Genomic DNA, 16,729 nt, shown 5'->3' with positions numbered 1-16,729 from the left:
AAAGCTGTTGATAAGAACCAGAATACTCAGATTAAAAAAAAGTTGACATGATGAAAAGAAGGTTGATTTTTAATCCAGAGGACAATTCCACAGCAGAAACCTACAGGGTTTAAAAGAGATATGAGGGAACTCTGTCTTGCCTAGAGTTCTTACCCAGGACCCAGGTACTGTGGAACAGTCTTCTTTCTGTAAAGAAAGAAAGAAAGGTGGAAGCTTAAGCCTTGCTTTATCCACGTGACTTGAGTGTGAAAGATGTGAGCAGGAAAAAAGAAATCCAGATGTGTGTGGCTATAGAACAGTGCCCAATATTTCTCAAACAGGTTTTACATGTTCTATGTGCAGTGAGTTGGATGCTCAATCTGGGACTGCTGGCCTGTGTTGCACTCATAGGCTTGTATGTGTACAGTATCTAACTGATTGGAGAACGCTTGCTTTGCTGGGTAAAGTTTGTACACTTGGATTTGCACATGTACCAAAAGCCTGTAAGATGCATCGAATTCATTCCAATCTTGTCATATTTTCCACATGAACACATCAGATGTCCAGCATAAAGCTTATCTGTATAGATAGAACATGCCCAGGATCCTCAAACATGTAAAAACTGACTGCATCTACCTTCTCTACCAAGTCTGACATCCTAGTTTCTCAGATGAGTGACTGAAAACTACAGACCCTTTTATAAGAAAATTTCCATGTAAAAAACCCCCACACATCTATGAAAGTTATCCCCAGTCTGTATGTACATACATGCACATATATGTGTCTATATTATATATTTATCTATATCCATCTCAACTCATATCCGCTATTCTGTGCTTTATGAACAGCTATAATGTGTCTTTTCTGAAAACAAACAGAATGACAGCTCTTACTGGTAATTTTGGAACACTTGAAAAATAAAGACATATTACAATTTAGTTTTAGAAATTCATGCTTTATACTACTACAAGCCAACAAGTTGCATCAGCATTTCGATCATTTTCAGTAAGTTGTCAGTGTCATGAAGTTTCCTCTCTGGATGGAATTTGTATTTAGACGATAGGATTATACTTCTTGGTTGCTTGTTGTTTTTTTTTTTTTAAACTTAATCTTTTAGTGTGTCTACATCAGCAGTCATGAATCAGAGTCTATGCTACTACCTGACTGCAAGCACACATAGGAAATAGAACCATACAATTAAACAGGATTAAGATGGCAAAATAAGATCCCTCAGGTCTAGTAAGTCAACACCTGGTGGTACTAGCAGAGTCCAATTACTTGGAAGGATGATCTTTCCAACTGCTCTGTTAATAAATGCCTCTCTTCCACTGAAAGTGAAACACTTTCAAATGAGCACGTTCACTGAATGGCACAAAATAGAGCCACAGCAAGAATTTAATTCAGTCAGAGAAATATGATCTCTATTCAGATTTCTCTCTCTAAAACTGTCTCATTTAACAGCCTTAAAAACAGGAGAGACAACTTTTTAATAAGTATTTTTAATGCTATAGCAATTCTCAAATGTAGTAATGGACACTCGGTTTGCATTCCAACAAAATAACATCCATCTAATTAATTCTCACATTTCACTTAATCCTCAAAGGCTATTACAGCATTTTAGTTTTACATCAGCAGAAGCTGAGTCAAAAACTGACAAGCTTGCCAATAATACCAGGAAGAACTGCTTGAGAAGTAGAATTAGCATTGGATACCAGTTTCTCCCTCAAATGATAAAGATTGAAGCTTTTATTATACTGCAGGTGCATGTATGGGGACAAAGGATATAGGTTTTCGCAACAGTCCACGTTTCTTCCTACAATCACAAGGAAACATGATGCAAAGCTCCCCAGGATAGCACTAAACAAACAAGCCCTGAAACAGAAACAGTGCAGTGCTCTGCTCTGCCTGAAGTGATCAACTTAATTTTGGTGGATGCAAGCTAATCTCTCACTCAGTGACATACTACAACAGATGGATTGCATCAGCCTGTATTGTGCTGGCATTGGGACTGTATAGCTCTTCCTAAGCTGAAGATCCAGGACAAGTCTAATCACCAAGAGAGGTTTTGCCATAATCTATCATAGCTGGCAAAACAAACAAACAAACCAAAACCAACAGCAGAAAAAGCCCCACTAACTACAGAAATCAATAATCATGGCAATCCAGATAGTTCCAATAAACAAACATAGGATAAGCAGGGAGCATGGACCTTTGAAGAAAGCTGCACACATTACAAATACCAGCTTGTAAAACTGGAAGTCAGAAGAAAGCAGATTGAATTTCTTGAAACTTCTGCTCCTAAACACTTTGAATACTTTATTTCTGAGCTAAGAACATTTCAAAGGATAAGATTCCAGTTTTTTTTTTTTACAGTTCCCATTTTAGTAAAAAATAAAAATTTGAAAGATTGAAAGTTTTCTCTCTGAGATGCAAGACTCTTAACTAAGCTGAAACATAACCTTAGGTTATCCCCAAGTTCTGCTACAATAGGGAGCTCAAAAGAATGTTTGTAGACTGCAAACAAGACAAGATAAAATGAACTCACAGAACCACTGACCACCCTAGAAGCTACACAGCAGACAAGTATAATTACACATCGTCTTACATAATATTACTTTTAGCTTGCACAAGTAGCATTTTTCAGCCAGAAAATTTTAGACCTGTTTTATTTAAAAAAAATACAACCAACAAAAAAACCCAACAGTTCCCTCCCCCAAGTTTTGAAGATTTGTCGCTTAGCATAAAAAGAAATAACCTTATTAGAGAAGCATGAAGCAGTAAACAATTGAACAATACAGACTTCAAAAACGCTTACCCCATCACATAACTTCATTTAGCCCAGAAGGTGGTTTAACTGTTCTATCATTCATGTAGTGTAAAACAAGTAAGTAAATGAGAATGGGCATAGAAAGAAAATAGAAAGAGGTTGACCTTTATTTAATATAACCTTATCTTGCCTATTTTTGATGTCTTTTTAGGTGTTCTGCTGTGGATTGCAAATGCTGCTGGAGTAGAATTAGCTGCATTGAGGTCTTTCAGCAGATGAAAAGATAATAAAACCTAGCCACCTACACCAGCAATCCAAAGGGCAATGGGTACCTGAAGAGTCCAAGATTTCCTTAAACTGGGATAAAAAACTGTTCTGGATTTTTTTTTTTCTGCTCAGTATTTGACTGATTATTGAAATGACTATCATGTGATGAATCACCTTTCTTGTGTTATCTGCCTTTGTCCTAAAATATTTTAACTATGAGTCTAAATGGTTTGGGTAGTTTTCCTGTGTATCCAGGCCAAGGCAAGCACCATTCTCATTCTGTTAAAACACAAAATAAAATCTGGTATGTCTTGAACATACCACATTCACATACTGGAGAGAAAGGACTTGAGGTTTTTCATACCAGGCTTTTTCTTGATTTTTGATTCAACTTGAGATTCACCAGCATCCTGAGAATTAGTCTCATGTAAACTGTCTCATTCTATTATTATTTCTGTGTTCTTTATATACAGAAACTATACTAATTTTTCTGCTAGAAATAATAGTAAGGATCCTACTACCTAAAATGTCAACATTAATAATCTAAATTTGAAGGACGTGTAATGCTTTTAATCTCCAGTACTGGAGAACATAAAAAGCTAATGAGTTTGCAGGTGAACTTTGACACATCCTGATAAGCAACTGTCCAGAGTATGATGTTTCTACACAGTACTTGCCCTTTTTAACCAGGAGTTCAGCCAAACCACAAAATGGGAGGTTCACATGTTGCTTTTATTTCAGGCTTCCAACAGGGAATAAGCAACAAAAAATATCCACAGTAGGAATAAATCTCTGTGGAAAGGGATGAATAGTCTTCACTGCCCTGAAATATGAGCCTACTACTCACAACAGAAAAAGTTTAGAGAAATGGAATCAGAGACTTCACAAATATATCCATGAACATGCTGAAAGCAAAGGGCTGGAGGTCAGTCAGCTTCTCAAATTCTTTGAAGGTATGAATGCTATATTAAAAGCAAAACTATCATTTTGCATGAGAGAACATTGAGCAAAACCAATCACAATCAAATCATCAAGGATAAGTTTTATGTTTTCAAAGGTTAAGCAAGACTTTTTGGTATCATGAACATTAGAAAGAAATTATTTATCTCTTCAGGAGAAGTTTAATAATGAAAAAGAAGTAATTACATATTCAGGAATATGAAAGCTAACTTTTGTCAGTAGTTTTGTGCTTATTCTGTAAGGAACAAATAAGAAGAAAAACATGTACTTAAAAATACAGAAAATAAATGGTTTTATTGGTTTTACTTATACTGATGTAAAATGGACAGCATAATAAAAACTGCCTTTTGATCTGATTGTAAGTAGAAGTTAAAGCAGCTAGATGGTTTTGTATCCAAAGAGTAGAAATTCTTCTCAGCTTTACTTTTAAATTCTCATTCAGGTATGACAATGGAACTGTTGGAACAAGTCCAGAGGAGGGCCACAAGGATAATCGGGGGGCTGGAGCACCTCCCATATGAAGACAGGGTGAGAAAGTTGGGGCTGTTCAGCCTGGAGAAGAGAAGGCTGCTTGGAGACCTCATAGCAGCCTTTCAGTATCTGAAGGGGGGCTATATGGATGCTAAGGAGTAACTCTTCATCAGGGACTGTAGTGACAGGACAAGGGGTAATGGGTTAAAACTTAAACAGGGGAAATTTAGACTGAATATAAGGAAGTTCTTTAGTGTAAGGGTGGTGAGGCACTGGAATAGGTTACACGGGGAAGTTGTGAATGCTCCATCCCTGGCAATGTTCAAGGCCAGGTTGAACAGAGCCCTGGGTGACATGGTTTAGTGTGAGGTGTCCCTGCCCATGGCAGGGGGGTTGGAACTTAATGATCTTAAGGTCCTTTCCAACCCTATTCTATGATTCTATGCTTACAGTTGGATTTTTTCTTTATTTTGGTTTGTTTGGATTTGTGTGGGTTTTCTTTTAAAATATTTTTTGATATTTTTCTGGTCAAAGAAATATTCATTTCTTACTGAGAAAAATATTTCTTATATCTCTTCTACACACAAGGTCCTGTAGAAATTTTCAAAATCTACACCACTCTAAGGTAGCACCTGATCTTTAATGCTGAGAGAAAATAAATAATTTAATCTTTACAACTTGGTCCACTTTTGATTCGATAAGGTCCCTCAAATAGGCTAACCCAACTTGAAAATTGAGATCAGTTTGTTCTGGTAGGAATGTCACAAGAAGAAATTTTATTTCAGTGACCAGATATTCTTTGAATACATTTACGGAATGTGCATCTGTATGTGTATGTTTGTATATACACATGCATGCACACACATGCACATAAATTTATACACACACTTTTTCATGCTGCTCTCTTGTATTTAAAGTGACTTCTTCATCTGTTCAATTTCTATGGAGTTCTTCTAAAAAGTTTGGAAGGTAGGTAAATATTTTAGTACCTAAAATACTTTCTGTAAACAAATACAGAAGGGTACCAATGAGTACACAAAACCTCTTTGTTTTCATTTCTCTCCAAAAGGTGAGAGGAATTACATATGTAAATAATCAAGCTTCCAATTTAAACCACGTTCTGGAAGAAGAGGAATTTATAGATTTTCATCTGAAATAGAATGCCAATTTTAGAAAGAGCATTTAAGAAAATCAACTGTATTGTATCTATTAATAAATACAGATCTGTTATAAATTTTGCTCTGACCAGGAGCACATAGATGAAATGAACGCTATCTCAATTTACCTATTTTCACAAGTAAAAAGAATGAGGAGTCAGAGGAGAAAATGGGAAACAATTTAAAACTGTATTTTCAACAAACGTATGCCTATCATGCATTTCTGTTCACTTCTCCTTCAGAGAAATGACAGTGCTCTACTAGGATTTTACAAGAAGCTTGCTGTAAAAGGCAAGACAAGAAACATATGACACACACGCAGACAGAAAAGAAGCAATTCTTCCTATCCAAGCCCTATCCCATAAAAAAATTCATCTTCTGAGAAAAAAGAAGAAAGTCTCTTACAGTATAGGCAAGATCTTAAGTACCACCAGAATGTAATTCGGGTTAAAATAAAGAAATTCCTCAGTTTTACTCTCATTTCTCCTTGCTTTCCCATCAAAGAAAGAAGAAAGGGAACTCTATAAATCCTAAATTAGCTTTCACTGCATAGAATTTGCAAACACACTGTTCAGACATAACAGAATTATTATTGCCTGAACCTGGAGGTAGGTGCTACTTGTTGTACCTAAAATGACAAAAAAGTCTGTCTGGTTTTGGCCAAGTTTACAGCATGTTTAAAAAGGAAAAATGCAGAATGTTAATTATAATTACAAGATGCAAATATTTGTTATGCTCTGCCATATTCTCATAAAATTTAATGATACAGAAGTAGTGAAACTAGGTAAATCACTTGAACGCAATTCTTGAGAATTTTAACCAAAGCTTGAAAACACATAGTATTTGACTTGGAGGTAAGTCATGGGAAATAAATGTGCTTCAAAGCATGCATTTTTATCTCTCCAAGCTGTTGTCAAAACAACACATCAGAAACATAGCAAGACTTACCATTTTACCACTAACTAGGCAAAGCAAAAATTAGTATTAATATTACTACATACCCATCCTCAGAGGTGAGGAAAGCCCTGAGAAAAGCAACCAAACATCCGAGCTAGCCTTGCTTGGAGAAGGGCGCTGGTACAGAAGGGATTGGACAACATGACCTCCCGATGTCTATTCAGCCCTAAATTATGCTATGATTTTTATGTTATTCCAGAGCTATGATTGTGGTATCATGCCACATATCAAAGTGGAAGAACTCAATAAAGAGCCTTTCAAACTGAAATGAACATGTAAGTTAAGCTTCATCTTGACATCAACATCAAGAACACAGATCAGGACAAAATAAATTTTAGTCTCACAATGGCCAGGAGGAAGAGTGCAAGAATGTGCTATTGTCACTCCAAAGAAAATTATACCAACATATTGTTCCTTTTAAAGAAGCAAATACTGCCTTCAAGCAAAATAATGGAAGTCAATCCAAGTATTGTGAAGCCTGAATATAATACAAAATACTAACATTTGTTCTGAGAATTAACTGGTTTTATTTTTCTACCACACAGGCTTGACATGCTATACTCCTTTTTGATTTTTATTTAAATATGGAGTTTATGATTTATACTCCGTGTCAATTAATCAATCAAAATTATGTCTGATGCAGTTCTGTCTCCCTCTTTTTTTTTTTTTTCTTTTATTAATCTCTCATCAGGACTAAATGGAAAAGATTCGGGCCTATGGCTGAAGAAATGAATTTTGTATCACACAAAAAAATCGACCTCTATTTAAATGATAGGAATTCAGCAGTAAAACTTTTAAATTATCACTACAGCCATTCAGAAGTTTTACAGCCATTTACAGATTAAATCAAATGTGTTCCTTTCACCCTTTTCGAAAACAAAGAAAACCCAAACCAAACCAAACAAACAAAAAAATAAACACCAAAAACCAGTGACAGAACAGAACTATCTAAACATCTAATGTTTCAAGATTTTTGCTTTATTCTGTGCTTTTTTTTTTTTTTGTTATCACTGATTTACATTTTACTGTCTCTGAGAGATGCTCCAATTACTATACTTGGTCAGATTCAACAGAATGTGCATACTTTTATTACCCACCAGAAGGACACTACTTTCTGACCTCTTTAAAAAAAAAATAATTAATTCATATTCTCACTGTAGGCTGTCTGCAGGATCACACCCCCTATTCCTCCCCCGCGCCCCCCGCCCTATGGTTTACAAGGGCCTCGGCACAGCCCTTTCAAAAATGCTTAACTGCCATCTAGTGGCTGAGTAGGCAGACTTCTCTATGGTGTTTTTCAGACTAAATAATTCTTCCCTCATTTCTAATATTTCTGCTTACATTCTCAGCCTTCCTTCAGGGCCTAAGAATCCCAGAATTCTCATAAGGTAGTGTTTTAATAACAAAGTTCAATTACTAGTCATACAGGAAGAAGAACAAACTAGAACAACCTCTGTTTAAATTATGTAGAGATCTCAACTAAGAGAACCTCACTTTGTATTGTAAGTTCAATTACTTCATCCTCTACAGTTCTAGAACATGAAAAATCTATTAATGCTTATTAGGCTTTCTAAAAACAACCCACAAAAAAAACCTAAAAACTGCATTATGTTTAAGTTGAAAAGTTAAAATATTAAGAATCAAAGACAGATTTCTAACAATAAAGTTGGAAACTTCAGTGTAAAAACTATATTTCATGAATATGAACATTAAAAAAAAATTGAGCATACCTGATTTGAAGTTATCATGGCCTGGAATGAAGTTTGACAAAAGTCAGACTCCCCTTTATTTCTTGAGTAAAGTAGTCCGCACATCATCAGTTTGTATGACCCCAGCAGCAGAGTACTCTGCCAGGTTTCAATCATCTCTTGTTTCACACAAATTTTGTTTCCTTTCTGTTCATTTTTAGTAAAATATAATTTATTCTCAAGGCTAACAAGAAAACACTATGCCTACATATGCTTCCTGACATTCATCCACTTCCGGATAGCTCAATTCTAATATCTCATGTTAGACATACAATTAGAACACGATCTCCTGCACAACACAAATTGCAAGCTTGGCTTTATTTTTTGCAAGATAAGGACAAAACAGATTTATACCTCTCCATTTTTTAGCTTTGTGTTTTCTGAGATTAGGGTATGCTGGCATGATGTTGCAGGAAGTTTACGTTGATACTCCTTAAAACAATATATCCAGTTCTATTTGTCAGACAGTGATCATCAGTTAGCTATAGTATTTCCTTTGAAAAATGCAGTAAGTATAGACTTCACTATCATTTGATTCATTTAGGAAACTTCAAAAAAAAGTTTGCTTTTTTATGCTCCTTTCTTTCCTCAGTGAGGTAACTGAATATAGTTTTGTAGGAAAAGAATTATTTTAGAACTGCTCACTGTGTCTCCAAGTCTTCCCCCTTACAGAAGGTAACCCAAGTAATGAAGGGATGGAAGAGGAGTGATCCAGGTTCCCAGAATCACTAGCTCTTTCTAAATGGATATCTCAAGGAAGAACACATAGAAAGAAGCAGTGTAAAAAGAGCCACAGCCATAGAATGGTTTGGGAGTGCATAAAAGAAGAGTTCCCTATTTTCACCAACTTCACTTGAACACAATTGTTAATCAGTCTCATCTAGACTTTACCTTACCTTGATGAAAGCTATGTAATACCAAAATAGGTTTTAAAAATCTCTTTTCTTAATAGTATTATTTTCATATGTGTAGAATTATTTCACATTTCAGAAAAATCTTGTATTTATTTCCCTTCTCTTACATTCACCTGTAAAGAATCATGTTTCTGAAATTTCATTGAAGAGTTTTGAGCAGTGTGCCTGTTTCCTACACAAAGTCTAGATATGATATTTTATAATAATGAAAAGTAAATCCCAATCTCACCAATATTTTATTTTTTCTAAATAGACTCATTATGTATTTATCTTACAGGATTTTGCCACCTTTTTTCTTGTATCGCTAAGAGTCAAAATCAGAACATTTCAAATGTCTGAAAGGCTAAGGGATTACCAGCAAAGTGTGGTAGTTGAGAATACATTGGAGACATTCCAAGATTCAGATTTATAATGTTTTCAAAATGGGAAGTGTATTCAACATGGTAAAACTTGTCCTGTAATTTAAGGTTTTTAAGGGTAGCATCATTTCCCTATGAAATTGTTGGAAAGTGCACCAACAGATCATGCAGTAGAAATCTGTCTTCATTGCCTGACAAGTGCCAAATTTGGTCTGGCTGTTACTAACAGTTGAAGTACGTGGCATTCAAAGAAACAATATAATTTTTGTTGAGGGTTTATTCATTGGTTTAAATGGGGTAAACCAAACCAAAGTGAACATCAGACCCGGAAATGATACAGGAATAAGTTTTTTTTTTTATGGCAATCTTTTCTGCAGTAAATATAAGTTAAATACTCAGTGTAAACTATCCCATAACCAAACTGCTAGAAATTGGAGCAGTCTGGCAAAACTTCATCTCCTGAAACAGGATCAGAGACCAGGCTTAGTCAATGGCATGAAGAATTCATTACATCCGGATACTGACATTTAAATAAACCTAATAAGGGCTTTCTTTTTAAATCTGCATGATACTCAGATTAGACACTTTTCACAAACTTTTGAAAAAAAAAAAAAAGAAGAAGGAAAAAAAAAAGGGAGGGAAGAAATTTCAAGAAAACAAAGAATATAAGTGACTTCCAAACAACTTTAGGTTTTTGGTTCTGTGACATCCCACTACTCACCAAAGCCTAGTTTTCATGTGTTCATTTTCAATTATAGGATTTTTTTCTTTTTTCTTCTTCTTTCTGCTAAGAGTCTGTTTTTATCTACCATGTAAACAAAATCAAGCAAACCTGAAAACTGAGTTAAACGGTAGGGAAAATGAAAGGGTAGCAAAAAAGATCGGGGGCACAAAACAAAAGGAAATTGACTCTTGCACAAAAGTACTGCTGTCAAATCTAAACATGAGGTTTGAAGCTGGAGTTTCTAAACTAGAACATTCAGTTTTTCTCTTCTTCCTTCACTAAAGGAGCTAGGTCTAGCAGAGCTTTCTCTGTTCATAGTGGGAAGACTAAGCAGACATTGTTTCTCCTCTTTGAGATTTCAAAACCAGGACTTGAAATGGCTGCCATCTTTTATTATGATTTCTTCCTACACTAAAAACAAGCACACCCCCAAAGACTTTATCTTTTTTCATTGTTATCTAAAAAAAAAAAAAAATATCTTCTATCTTGGACTCGAAAAAACTGTCTTAAAACTTTAGGAAATTATGCTGCAAAATAGGAAGGTTATGTCTAACATTGTAAAGGTAAGAAAATGAGGATAAAAAAAGCCTCTTCCAGTGGCAAGAAAATGTAGAACCCAACTTTCTAAGTAAGTGTGTTACTTCTACTTTTAATTTAGAATTATTCTCTTTTAGTCAATAACATGTAACATTTACATTTGTTCCTATGTCAATATTATTTTAATTAATTAAATTGTTCTCCAATTATTTTAATAGCATGTGGAAAATGTCTTTTCCTGGGGAAAGAAGAAGGAAGATGTCTGCAAGTAGAGTTAGTTGAAGATGTCTGTAAGTAGAGGTAGTTGCTCAGTTTCAAATTATATGCTAGGGCTCTCTTCCTTGTCATATACCAAAAGAAAAGTAAAATTATCTACTTGGCTAACTTCAGCTAATGCTTGCTTTCTTCAGAAAGAAAAAATATGGACAAACTAGACAAAGAATAAAAGAGGCTAGATGTCTAATAGAAATATTTCATAGTACTTCATAACTTTTTTTAAAGTACGAATAACACAAAGAATGATCTGATTGCAGTAAATGATTAATCTACAAACATGATGCAAAAAGTTAGTGTGACCCTCCTACCTTCTATGTGTTTAATTGGTAGATTGTAAAGATTGATACAGATAGGTAGCTAAAATACACTCAACTGTTTGGGACTATACAGAAAAAATTTGAATACATGAAAATATTTACCCACATACAGTTACTTAAATGAAGTAACTTCTGCTTTGACTTTCAAAACAAACCAGAATGATGATGACATAGCAAAAATTTGAGATTATTTTCTGCAAGTGAGGTCATCATGCATTCAAAATAGTACTGTTCTTCAATGATGAATAATAGTACAGAGTGGAAGGAGTTCATATTACTGTGAGAAGAGATCAACACCAAGCAAGAGGAATGGTGATCTCTAACAACAGTAGCAAATGTAATTCAGTAATTGGACAACATAATAGGCCAATTTTAAAAATAACAAAAAACCCACAACCTGAAGTAAAAGTTTGTTCATGCTACCAAAGAGTGCACTAGTGCTGCTGGATAAACTTCATTCTCATAGCAAAAGAATCAGGTTTTCCTCAGGTAAATTACCTGAGTATTCTTGAAACTTTTTCCATTAATTAAATTTCTAATTTCTAAAAAATCCTTTTATATAGGTTATTTATTGCAATGAAATAAAATCCTAGAGACTGATTAAATACAGTCCTTATATGCAATACCTTTCCGGAAGTACGGGAAAAAGTCCATTTTTACAAGAAATACTAAAAAGCATTGCTACTGAAACCTGGGTAGCTGAAATATACAAATAGCATGGGACAAATATATTTTAAACTTCAGATACTGCAATGTAGAACAATTCTGTTATATTTTAACTAATGACACCTAGTTTATAGATGTTCGTAATCATGGTGGTGAAAGAATTCAGGTACCTGAAAAGAACTCCTTTGATGTTGTTTGGCAAGACAAGAGCCATAAAGGTAATAAACATGTTCTCCCCACTTATCCTCATGAAATACTTGGTTGAACCTGGATTAAATTTGTGAGTCTAAAGATTAGTAGCATGCATTTCACCATGCATTCCTTATTTTTTCCTTTAAAAGCAAATCACTGGCCATTTTTACAAATGCTGCTCAATGCAGTTATGGTAGAACCTTCCACTCATTAAAAAAAAAAAAAAACACAACAAAAAAAAACCCCAAAAACCAAAAAGACAAACCCACAGAAAACCAAACTGCACCAAAAAGAATAAAGAAAAGAAAGAGAATTAAAAGATAAATTTGGTACCTGTGATTGGAGAGCTTCCACAGAAAATAAGCTAGTCTTTTGAGGAAACATAATGTGAAGCTCCCCAACTCCATCAAACTACACTACATTTAATGAGGAATATAACACAAATGGTGAAAATAGTGCTGTGTTTCTGTTGAACAAATCCAACCCAGACTAGGTCTCCACTGTCCCAGTACACATTATCACCTTTTGAAGTCAAGCACTGCAAATCTGTTCTCTTACTACCACTGCTATAAGCTTCAGTGGAGAAAGAGAAAAAAAAAAATCTGTAACTATTATTCCACATGAACTTTTGAAGATCAGTTGATATAACCAGGTTGTATATAACCATTCCTTAGTAATGCTGTCAGACTTCCAGAACCAAATGTTAACTTACTGCTGAGTGAAAAATAACATCTAATAAGAATCACCTTAGGCAGCAGGAACCTTGAATCTCTGCACCTAGATAGATTATACAGCATGTAAGTATTCCGAAATAGAAATTTAGAATCAAAACCACACTTCAGAATATTTGTACTAGAAACATTCTGTACACAAAATTATTGCAAAAATGTCTGAAGCACTGCTTTTCTGTTTTTTTACAAAATTATAAATAAAACACTTCTGTTAGAATCTTACCTGTACCAGCTGAGGACCATCTATGCATTGTTTCTCAGTTTCTAGGCCAGCAGATTTCAATTCTGAATTTGAAAAGAAGATACAGATTTTAAAAGTCATATATCTATATAAATTATTCATCTTTTGAAATACACATTAAGAATTTTATGAACACCGTGTACAGTTAAAAAATAATGTTAATTGCCCAAATTATCAATCTAAAATTAACTCAACAGGTCATATACATAAAGTCATATCTGATCTTAATTTACAATGTATATATTATGACTCAACATTAAATGCTATCATCTTAAATTTTAAATAAGTCAACCTTAATTGTCAAAATTTCTGATTCAAAGAAAAAGTTAGTTATGCCTCTATCATGCACATTCCACAGAAGGTCAGGGGAAGGTTCTCATGATTGTTCTTCCCATCCAATTTCATTAAGAAGTATTTCTGTCCTTAAGGTCTGTGGATTGTGTCTGTTCACAGAAGGCCAAAAGAATTCATGAGCAGAACTACCTTTTTCATATCTGCCAATGGCCCTCCTCTGCCCTGCCATCAAAATCTGAAATGCCCATAATGAGACAGATAGTGATACAGACTTTAACTCATATTTTAAAAAGCATGCTTGAACAAAACAGGCCTTACTATTGTAAACAGATTTTGAGAAATCTCAGTTTCAACCTAGGCTTGATTATTTGCTGTCTGCAACATCCCAGCCTTACAAAGGGATAATAGTTCAGGACAATGCACTTACTGTTCAAGTCAAAGCTTCCCAGAACTGGGGACATTCAAACTGAGGATACAAAACTAATTCTTCACCTTTGTACTAAATTCTACACCCTTTCTTTTGGGCAAAGTACCAGCATTAATGTGACTTTTGGAATTTTGAACACATTACTTATTTACATTGGAAAATGAAACAGCAGTACTTCATTCTAGTTGTATTTTTTTCCATTATTTTCTACTTTGGAATAACTGATGAGTCTCCTAATGAATATCTTTTCATTCTTAGACTTAATAACTATCTGCCCTAGAAAAATGGTTTTAAAGAGAACTATAGATCTTCAGCTGTGACAATGAAGAATATAATAGCAGTGGGTCTAAGAGCTTTTATCTGCACATTTTACCCAGAAAATGAGCATCTAAACATAAGAAATCTCCTCTACCCCATAACTAGATTAACTGCCTTATTTTAAACCCTGGATAACAACTATTCTACAAACACCAGGCTTTGAGAACTTTGTTCAATTCAAACCAAACCTGAGCACAAATGAAATTACATCAAAACCTTGATTGTGCTAATATTTATTTCAGTGAGAGACATGGACTGTACATTCTTGCATTGTTTCCACAGTGCTGTATTTTTGTTGGCTGCTGGTTTGGTTATGCTGGAAATGACACAAGCATATAGCAACCCAATAGACATTCATGACCCTCGAAAGTCTTTCAGTAAGTCATTGCAGAGAATAACAAATATTTATTTTTCATGTATTTATGAGAAAGAGTCATGTAGTTAAAGCACAGATTTAATATTAAATATTTTAATAAAGAAATTAAATCACTCTATTAAATATTAAAAATAATAAGCACTTGAATTAAAAGCTCTGGTTTCTGTTCTGGCCTTTCAACAGATTTCTGACCTTAAAGAATATCTCTGTGGCTCAGTTTCCTTACCTGATGTGCTGGGAAAATGAAAGAGAGAAAAAACAGCACCATGCCAGCAGCTACACAGTGCAAAGATCTCTAATCAGCTTATGCTAATGATGCCACTTTAACTGGTCATAGTCTAATTGTTTTTACATAGGCCAAGAACAGAAAGATTTTTCTTATACCTGCCCAGAAAATACATGCATTTTGCATCCTTCTTGTATTTTTCAAGGGAACAACTACACAGCAGGCAAATCTGTTGACTGTTTGCAGGAACAGTGAAACTGTTGTGGTCCAAAACCTCCGGATTCAGAACTCCTAGACCTTTGGCCTCCTCACAGCTTTCTGACAATCCCAGATGTTGGGAAGTGAGACATACAAGGGGGAGGTTTCATTGCCAGTGGCAGCTACGATGTAAGGCTACCCCTTGCAAATTAACAGTCTTCAACCTTTTTTAATTTTTTAATTATTTACTAAAACAGCATTTCAAGTCTCAACTGACAGAATTTCGCCCAGTCAAAGGTGGGTGAGGATAGGCTGCCAATAACAGGAAATAACCCATTATGTTTCACTTTGACAAGTTTCTAGTATGGTTAAACCATGCTTTGTGGCTGACTTTCAGGTAAGTCAATTTATTGAAGAAAATTCATTATGCTACTAATGAATTCGACACTCATTCCTCATTGCAACCAAAAAAACCCACAGAAATAGTGAATGATGATTTTCTGGTAAAAGCTATTAATGTCTCTTCTGAAAGAAAGGAAAAGTAGTAATAGCAGGTGTGAGATACTGTTTTTACAAATTACCTGGAAAAGAACATTGTTGGCTAATCCTACTTCAATTGATCTGCAAAGCTAGAAAAACTTTATTAGTATTTGGGCATTGGTGATCACCCCAAGGCCCATGTACATGACTTCAAATTTCTGCATGGCTGAGAGACACTTTAAGGTAAATTTGATCCTTGCCCAGGTTTTATTCTTTGCTAAAGTTCTAGTGCTAGAAAAGACATGTACACACACAACTTAGAAAGTAATGTTTCCTATTATGCAAATTGGTACAAACTACCTCCCTTCCTCAAAAGTTCTTTGAAAAATAGTAACAGATTGTTCCTATCTATTTGTCAATATTAAACAATTTGACAGAACTGTCTAGGTTATTTTGACCTCAGAGAGGTTTTGTTCTAAAATGTTTTCAAAACATAAGCTGAGTTCAGGATGACACAAGCAGATAATGTTAGTTTACCAAAATTCACCAAATACAATCTATTTGCAAGAAACTAAGAGAGCTTTATCTTTCTTCATTAAAAAAATAAAAAAAAAACCCACAAAGAAGAACAAACAAACAAAAAAAAACCCTCCACCAAAAAACTAAACCAAACCACATACCCAAAAGTGCAAAAGGAATCGAGGAACGAGAAAAAGTACTAAACAGTGAATACGATGAATGAAACCTTCCCTTTAACCCGAAACAAATTACTTTATGTTCTTCATTTTTCATAAAAGGAAATAAATGTCTGGACAAACCCAGTTTGTTAAAGAGATGTAACTTAGATTTCAGGGTGTAAATCCACACAGATTTAATGTGTTAGAACTGTTTCATTTTGCAGGAGAAGCTGTAAAAACTTTGAGTGTCTGCCCAGGCAGTTAGGACAGTCACAGGGGAGACAGGATGAGGGGGTTCTATGCCTGCAAGTTGTCTTTTCCTAGATGTAAGTGGAAAAACGCCATCTGCAAAACAATAAAACAACTGAATTTCAAATACCCTCGTCTTCTTAGAATCAGGCAATGTGCTGGACTGTGAGAGTGATAAAGTCAAATACTGTAAAAAGCAACAGAAACAGATTTTGGTATTC

General features: G+C 34.7%; 1 protein-coding gene across 2 annotated transcripts in view; it reads right to left on the bottom strand.

Annotated features, from left to right (window-relative positions):
* FMN2 (formin 2) overlaps positions 1-16,729 on the bottom strand; it is a 176,983-nt gene that overhangs the window by 108,259 nt on the left and 51,995 nt on the right. The window contains exons 5-6 of one of the 2 annotated variants that reach the window (XM_031046248.2): positions 13,246-13,307; positions 154-186 (exon numbers count right to left, since the gene is read on the bottom strand). In XM_031046248.2, coding sequence (XP_030902108.2) covers positions 154-186; positions 13,246-13,307 — 95 coding nt within the window. The remainder of the gene's footprint in view (positions 1-153; positions 187-13,245; positions 13,308-16,729) is intronic. The other variant, XM_034060972.1, reaches the window with a different exon arrangement.

The sequence above is a fragment of the Melopsittacus undulatus genome, chromosome 3 (genome assembly GCF_012275295.1).
Source record: "Melopsittacus undulatus isolate bMelUnd1 chromosome 3, bMelUnd1.mat.Z, whole genome shotgun sequence".
In the NCBI taxonomy this organism is placed as follows: Eukaryota; Metazoa; Chordata; class Aves; order Psittaciformes; family Psittaculidae; genus Melopsittacus; species Melopsittacus undulatus.
The sequence above is the reverse complement of the archived record's forward strand: the minus strand, read 5'-3'. Positions and strand labels throughout refer to the sequence as shown.